Here is an 8,705-nt window from a genome sequence, read left to right on the forward strand (position 1 = left end):
ATCTGACGTATGGGCACTAAAAGCTGAGAATAGGGTACTACGGAGGCTGTCGGCACCGAATTCAGCGATCAAAAATTTTGTGAGCCCGGTTTTCGAGTTTGGGGCATGACAACCCGGCTTGAGAATGAAGCTCATCAATAGAGCTCGACCTCGGACAACGACATCGGACGACAACCTTAATCTCAAATGCCAACCTCAAGGTCAAATGCCGACCTCAACCTTAAATGTCTACCTCAGGCTTAGAATGGAAATCCAGAGAGAATCACGTGCCATATATGAGCAGGACTGCCTAACGAAATCTCAACCGAAGATAACGACAATCGAGGCATAATCGTAGAAATACTTATAAATAGATTTCGACTCCAATATCGACCCCTCCATCTTACAGATCTACTTAGATACGGAAGTCACCTAATAACACCTATAAATACATCACCACATTCAAGGAGAAGGTACACACAACTATCCCGATTCTACTATGCATATTGTAAGTCCATACACCTGACTTAGGCACCGAAGGGTCCCTGGCCACAACCGGCACCCCTGGCGTCTCTTTGTTCTCTATTAATTTGTAAGTACACAGTAGTTTATTGTAACGTCTCGGAAAAATCCATGTAAAGACCCGAGTACCACCTCAGGCTGAAATCGCTAAGGATCGAATCATGTAGAAATTAGACGAAAATTAATTAAGTACTAAACTGAATTAATTGGTGAATTAGCTCGAATCACTTTCTATACGAACTATAAGACCTAAAACCAGCAGAATCGCTAACTCTACATTTCCTGAAAACGTAGGATCAATCTCAAAACCTAATTACTCTCGGGAGCATCTTGAAACTCCGTATCAGACCTGGACCGTGCGTCGAAAGCCCGATTAACATGAAAGTATATGGTTATGACCGCCTTACTGGGCTTGACAACCAGCTCGAAAATCAAGTCCAAATAGTATCCAGAAACACACAGCTTGAGCCTAGAGCAAAGTGTGTGAGAAACGCAAATATCTTCAGAAAATAGACTCAAACTTAAGTGAATTGGGTCGTTCGCTTGCAGGCCAAGTTTAAGGTTTCAGAATGTCAGATCCTGACCCAACTACACCCTTGGATCAGGAAAAATTCCCTACACATATCAGTGTACGTGTGACCCTGATTAAGTGACGATGGCCGTTTAACTGAAACTGGTCCTCCGGCTCGATCTACAAACCTGATCAGACCGAAACTTTAACCTGACATAGATCCATTGCCAGGAAACTTTCTCCAGATCGTATGCAGGAAATGGACCTCCAAATGAGCTCCGTTGGCCCGAAACAGACAATTTTCGGCTATAACCTAAGTATACCATGGCCCTAAGGCCATTAAAATCAGTTTTGGGCTTATATAAGGGCCTTAACCCACCCCTCTCTCATTTCATACGAATTTCCTAACCCTAGGAGAGAGAAGATAGAAAAGAGAAGGAAAGAGTGAGGAGAAGAGAGAGAGTGAGAGAAAGTTGTTGGGATTCGTCCCCGCCACTCCACGTGCTGAATCACCTCTTTCGTGTCGCTATACCGGTGATTTTGACTCCACTTTTGGGTAAAGAATCCTAACCCTAATATGCTTTAGGTATCCAGATAGGTAGATCAGTGAAATAGCTAACCTATTTCATGATTTAGGTAGTCGTTGTGCCATAGACAAAGGCGTAATGTTCGAACTGAGTTTGATACAAGTTTATTGATAGAAGGTACGGACTATAAACATTTAAGTTATGGTTTTCAAGGCTTTTAATGTCAGTTAATGATTTATGACTGACTTGATTGCTATCACATATGCTTAGATGCGATGTTTTCCACGTATTACATATATATATGAACTATGTTGAAATTAAAGTATTCCATGTGTTTGTTGAAATGTTTGTATGAATATGGAATTATGATTTGTGCTTACCATGATTGTTGTTTGAGAATACACGATTGTTGTACTTGTGATAACTCCCTTGTGAAAGGATTTACTATAATATACATTATAACTAATTTATTACATGTATGTTGATATGTGTAGTCTAAGTGTTTGATAAAATGCCTGAATGAGAAAATGCTTCTTGATATGTATTCAATGAGGGTGTTGAGATAGGATTTTCAATTACCTTATCTATAGATACAGTTTCCTTTATGTAACCTCTCTTACTATTATGTGATTTATGGATGAAATGCCTATGTATAATAACATGTGCACTATATGTTTATTGAAAGGCTCAAATGAGATTTATGTTTAAATTGGTTGTCACATGTTGCTTGAACTATCACATATGAATGTCTATTATGTTTGAGTACGATTGAGACTAATACATAGTCCAGAAAATCGGTAATGGTTTACAATCAGTGGCCGAACTAGTTTTGCCACGATGGATACGTTCGATGAATCCGAGTTGTATGGTGATTATCGACAGTGGTTAGGCCATAAGGAGTGCGTGTGCGCTCCATGTCGATTAATTCAACATACGCTCGTACCAGTCGAGCTTGTCAAGTAACCCGATTGGCCTAATGTATATTCACCACGTATGGACCACGATCCGCTAAGACTCATGAGTCGGGCATAGTGGTATAGGACATCGTGATCGAGTTGACGGCCTACGCTGGGGTGACGAGCCTACCCATAGTGTCCAGTGAGCAAACCAAACTCGTGAGCCGAATACAGTGGTATGAGACACTGTATTCGAGTTGTCGGCCTATGCTAAAGTGATGGGCCAAAATAGGCCTACGATCGGGTGACAAGCCCCTCATAGTGACCTCGAGTGTGAATTAAGCTTACTGAGGTGACGAGCCTCCCGTAGCAACGTATAGTGTAAACTCACAAACTTGCCTATCCTATGTGATTAACTAGGATTGACGACCCTAAATGGATCATTGTTTGAGTAAATAATATAAAGAGAGGTACCTTAGTTTTTCAAATTTACTGTATGAATAGGTCTAATTAAGAACTTGGCTAACACGACTATGCACTGCATTGCATGTGCCTTTGGCATGGGTGTTGAGCACAGTGAGAGTTTAGCATGCGCGACCTTGAGATGATGTTGCTGAGGGAGTGCAGGCGAGGGCATACATCATTAACACATATCATCCTTGTATTAACTTGAGTACTTAGACATGCTTGTTGTACTGCTTTATCATTACTACTTGACTGAATTTATAACATGTTAACCTTTGCCTTATAACTCCACTGAATTGATCACTCACTCCTGCTCTGGGACTGTATTTTAAAACACCAACCAGACTCTGTTGTAGTTTCAGATGATGGCGAGGCTTACGAGTTGGAGTCTGCCTTTCGCGACGATGAGGAGGAGTTCTCCTACCTGCAACTCTCTGGCGGGTCTATGTAGACCTGGAGTTGCGTCACCGGGGCTACAGTGATATGGATTAGATAACATTACACTTTATCATTTTGTATATTTTGGAACTATACATGTAATTATTCAGCCTAGTAACATGATCATACTCTGGAGTTTATATCCACTTACATACTTTATATATCTATCACAGTCTTTCGCTTACTTAATTTAATCGCCTCTAGAGTATGATATGTTGATTTGGTATAATCTCACTCATGTTTAATGCATAAATATAGACAACATTTAATCATCATTATCTATGTTGCATAAGTAATACGTTGGAACTCAGGAGTTGAGCATCTGCTCAACCCTCGATTTTCAGGGCATTATACTTACAGGAGGCGGAATAGGATCAACTAGATTTTAACAACAACAGTTATTTTACATATTTATTTTTATATAAGATTTTCCTCAAAAATTTGAGTCATGTTTCCTAATTTATTATTTATCAAATAAAAAATCCTAGTGGTAATCGGCATGTGCTAGATTAACATATGATGCATATGTAACATCTGTAGATAGACTATGACAGTTGCGCTTGCGTAGGTGTGGTTGAACCGTGGTCCTTATTAATGGTTATTAAGATGGATATGAAAATCAATGGTGTGAAGACTTTAGAGGGGATAAGTGTGATGAGTAACCTTCTTCAACCCTCTTTTTTATAAATACATGTCTTGGTTCCTTTACCAACATAGATAGAAAATCCTGATCTCATTAAGAGGTTTTCATAAAGGTGTAAGGTGCGGAAGATCGAGCATCCGATGATATCACGGCATTTGTCAACCCACCAAGGTATGCATTAATGATTTCATATTATAATATCCATTATTGATGCATAAATAATCCATTTATTCTGCTATTCGGATTTTAGGGCTCCAAGAGCAATACTTTTAGAATAAAATCACTTTCAAAGTATTGATACCAAAAGGATGATTAGGAATAAAAATGTGAAGGTGTTAAATTCTTCAAACTTAGTAAAATCATATGGTTTAGATCATTAGGTAAGTAAGTTGTAGGCTTTGATCCACCAATGATGGGCCCTTCATACTCCATGCCACACCTACAAAATGATGATAGTTTCAACGTGAATTGCACTTGCATTTTACTACTTAATTACACAACAATTTTAAAGGATCCAGCCTCTCTAATCAAATTGTGAGGCCCGATATTGATAGAACGGGATATGAAAATCCCACTAATTTGATATAAAAATCCCACTAACTTGATGATCTTAAACATTTAATTTTTCTGGTTGAAGTAGGAAAATTAAATGTTTTTATTTCTGATGCCATTTTAATTGTGACCAAATGGATGGTTAAGATCATTTAATCAGTGTCTTTGAAATCACAATGCGTGTCCCACCTTACTCTTCAATAGCATTGATTTTGGGGTGCCTAGTAATCATTATGGAGCACATGTTATGAATGAATTCGATGGCACATGCAAAACATGGTCGTTCCGCACACGTGTTAGAAAGTTCTAATGGTGATATCTGCATTCCAATTGTTCACTTAGGTGTGACCCCTATTGTTTGGATCTAGATGAATCTTTGGGTTAAGAGAACAATCTGATGGGGTGTACCTTTTGAACATACAGTCTGGATGTGCATCTTACATGAGGGTAGGTCTCTTACATCGTGTTGTAAAATAAGGGATTAACCATATCCTAAAATAGTTATAGAGGACCCAGCTATGTAAATGGTAGATAATGTTGCTGGGATTTTGAGAAACGCATTGGAAGATTGAAACTTCTCAAAAGTCCATATTTAAAATATTAACCATAAAGATCCCCATTTAGATATTATTGAGCTCTTATAAAACCAAAATCATATAATTTTATAATTAGAAATACATGTTTTAAAGATGCCATGAAATCAGTTGCAGTGTTAAGGCAAATCCTCGGAAGGTCACTCTCAACCTGTCCCAAATGGAGAAGGATGAGGGCTAACCCCAACCTAGAGCTGGGCTAGGCTAGCATACAACAGTTGTCTGCCGTGGATCCCACATATATGGGTGTGTGCAAGTGGGAGAGGAGAAAGATCTCTCTCTCTCTCTCTCTCTCTCTCTCTCTCTCTCTTATGTGGTGACGACCAAGAGGAGGGGATGTCAATGATTTATTTTCTAATTTTTCTAGCATAGGATCTATTTATAAGGAGCTAGGATGTTAAAAGAAGACACTAATTATGGTGTTCCACCACCTTAAGGTCTTCTGCATGTCCTGTTACATCAAAAGTTTGTAATCTTGCATTAACGATGTACTCAAATTGACCAAATCTCTTCGCTGGCAGTGGTTATCCACCTTTGATCCAATTCCATTGCAAACCAAGTGGTGAGACCACAAGATTTCAACCATAATAATTATCACCAAACATGATTAAAACGTTTCAATGGCTCAAAAGAATATACAATATCTTTTTCCAAATCGTGTCTTATAACATGGTATCAGAGAGCAAGGTCCTATGTTCGAATCCCGAGAGCAGCAAATATGCCTTAGGTTAAGAAAATCAAGTCCAGCCCAGGGATCGGGAAATCAAGCCCGGCCTGTTTATGGTGTGAGTGTCCCTCCACCCTTCTAAGTATGTTCTCGTGCGGAGTTCCCACCCCGCACATGCCAGGGTATTGGAGTGATAATAAAGTCCCTTCATCCGCACTTTGCACTCTGACAGTTTAAACTTATAGAGTAAATGGTTGTTTGACAAATACCAACGGTTAAAACTTTTTTTTTTAATTACTTGAAATGTTTTAAGTGCCAAACCCACTAATGCCAATGTATGTTATGGATGCCATCAGAGTGTTCTTTGGTAACTAATGAATCACTTATCGAATAACAGACCTCGACAATATATCTCAAGGCATATACCCAACAAATAAGATTGGTTGTTGTTTTAAATAAATAAATAAATAAATAAATAAAATCATGGCTTAGTGGTAGACTCACGAGAGTTTAGTGGATCCCTACTCATGGCTCAGTAGTAGACTCACGAGAGTTTCAACACGGTCATGGGTTCGAGTCCCCATTGTGGTGTGTGTGGGTGTGAAGGTGTGCGCATAAAAAAATAATAAAAAGTAAAACACTAGGCCTTTTTCTTTCCAGTTACTTGAAAGGATGTGACTAATGTCTCTAAAATTAACGATGAGAGATTTCTCTTTAAAATGGGTCACAAACTATATATTTTACTTTTAGCCATCCATTTCATAGCAGTTAATTAGATGGTTGATCAGTGAATTTTAGATACATGCTCCATCCACGATAGGGACCCACATTTTGGATGTTCTGCATAGTTATAGATCAATAGCAAATGCAAGCAAGATGAGGCACCACCATTTTCTAAAAGGTGAAAAGCTAATATAGGAGTGGATCCTCATGCACGGTAGATACATATTCTTTTATAAATACAATGTATGCCGCATGTTTATCTTTGAGAAACCAAATATAAAATATATTTATATTTTCGAACCGAAACCTGGTCCCGGCTGGTAAGCAGCCCTACGAGCAAAGGCCCAGGCTGACCAAGAATTTTGGTGGATTTCTAAATTCAAGCCCAAGCCCAGGTGGCTTATGTGGCTGTTCATGCCCATGCATATAGCCCAACATAATTACCGAAACTGATTCCATTTCAAAGATACTGAGGAAACTGACCATTACAAATACTAGTAACTTGTAAAAGAACAAAACCATCTGCACCAAATGGCAAAACATCAACAGACAAAGGTAACAAGATGTGCTCTGGAGCACACATGAGTTCCTTTATTTTTGGAAAGCCTTCTCATAAACCCAGGAGGAGACGAAGACCTTATTTTCTACTGAATTATACAAGACTTTAGTTAGTACCAATGGGCAGGCATATCTGCTTCTCTCATCATCCTTTGGTTAACTGCAGGCATCATGCGAACATCATTCCTCTGTCTGAAAAACGGAGCATGGGTCGTTGCAGCTTCATGACCCACATAGCTCATTGGCACACTGTTTGTTGTCGGCCTATACTCCATAGGGATGTTCAAGCCTTCCACTAACGAGAGATCAATGTATTTGGGCTTTTTGAGTGTGAAATCAGTGATTGCTTTGGATGCCTTCGCGTAGCCATGGCACCTGCGGCGACCATCGTAGCTACCCATCAGGCAGCTGTTTTGCCCATCACCCACCGAATTGCAACTAGTACGCCCCAAGATACGGCCCATATTAGTGCTTGGGGCCAACGTTATGGTCCACGATTCGTCCACATGATGTTGTTCGATGCTACCGGCAGACCATACAGTGTAGGAGACTTGGTTACGGATCTGAATGGTGGCTGCAAGGGCGAAAGTGAGCATGTGTGGTAGGATGAAGAGGATGAGAGAGAGGATTCTTGGGAAGGTCATTCTGTGAATTTAGAAAGAAAATAGATCCCTGGTTCCTATGGAGTACAATGCTTTTCTTTATTTTTGTGTGGTTTGGGAAATGAAGGGGAAACTAATTTATAGAGGGAAGGGGACTTCCACGCACTTTCTTGGTGGACTACTGAATTTTTATAAATAGCTGGTGTTCCAAGTCTCCGTGGAATTGACTTGGGAAAATGGACTATATGATATTTAGTAGTGATATAACTGAGGGGAGAGAAGGTAAAGATGGCGGAAGAGTTGGAGCGATGGCCAGAATAGTTGGGCCCAAGCCAAAGCTATTTACACATGCAAAAATCACTGCGGGCCTACATCTAAAGTATAAAGCTTGAGTAGAAAAACTACAACTAGAATTGAAATGGTATAAATTTTTCATGTTAGTCATGCAGGAGTACAAGGATAGTTCACAAGCAAGGCCTTGGCTTATCCCATGAATATGTTAAGGGAAATTGACCGTACTCGCCATGAAGGTTGGGTCAATTACCTCGAACGCTATGGCACTCCATATATTCCCTACAGGGTCTTCTGACATCTTTTGGAGATTATTTTGGATGAAAATGCCCCTGACCTTGATTCGGTAGTTGCACGGTTTTCTAGAGACTAAGAAATTACGTAATGTTTAATGCTAGTAAAGTAATGTGTACGGGACCCTTTTTGCGCGTGGGCAAGGACTAAACTCGTGGGGCTCGTATTGATGTATGTGTATAATCTATATTGTCCATCCTTTTTACCGTGTCATTTTAGGGCTAGGGCCTAAATATTAGCCTGATCCAGAGCTCGTGTGGGTCACATAATAGAAAATAATGGTGACAATAGAACTCGTTGTTGAAACTTTCCAGGCTCACCGTGATGTTTGTTAGAAGTGGACACTGCCCAAGTCTGGACTTTTTGGGCCCACGTCGAGCTAGCTGACAAGATGGACGGAATGGATCTCCCTATTGTTGGCCTCAGACTATTGTACCAATGACT

General features: G+C 39.8%; 1 protein-coding gene across 1 annotated transcript; it reads right to left on the minus strand.

The window, feature by feature from the left end:
- Nucleotides 1–7,184: 7,184 nt before the first annotated feature.
- LOC131246291 (pathogenesis-related protein R minor form-like) lies at nt 7,185–7,718 on the minus strand. Its single transcript, XM_058246253.1, has one exon. The coding sequence runs from the start codon at nt 7,716–7,718 to the stop codon at nt 7,185–7,187; it is 534 nt and encodes a 177-aa protein (XP_058102236.1).
- Nucleotides 7,719–8,705: the final 987 nt, after the last annotated feature.

The sequence above is a fragment of the Magnolia sinica genome, chromosome 1 (genome assembly GCF_029962835.1).
Source record: "Magnolia sinica isolate HGM2019 chromosome 1, MsV1, whole genome shotgun sequence".
Lineage (NCBI taxonomy): Eukaryota > Viridiplantae > Streptophyta > Magnoliopsida > Magnoliales > Magnoliaceae > Magnolia > Magnolia sinica.

Bases quoted from the DNA above. Each gene is read 5' to 3' on its own strand.
- LOC131246291 (XM_058246253.1), bottom strand. From the start codon at position 7,718: ATGACCTTCCCAAGAATCCTCTCTCTCATCCTCTTCATCCTACCACAC.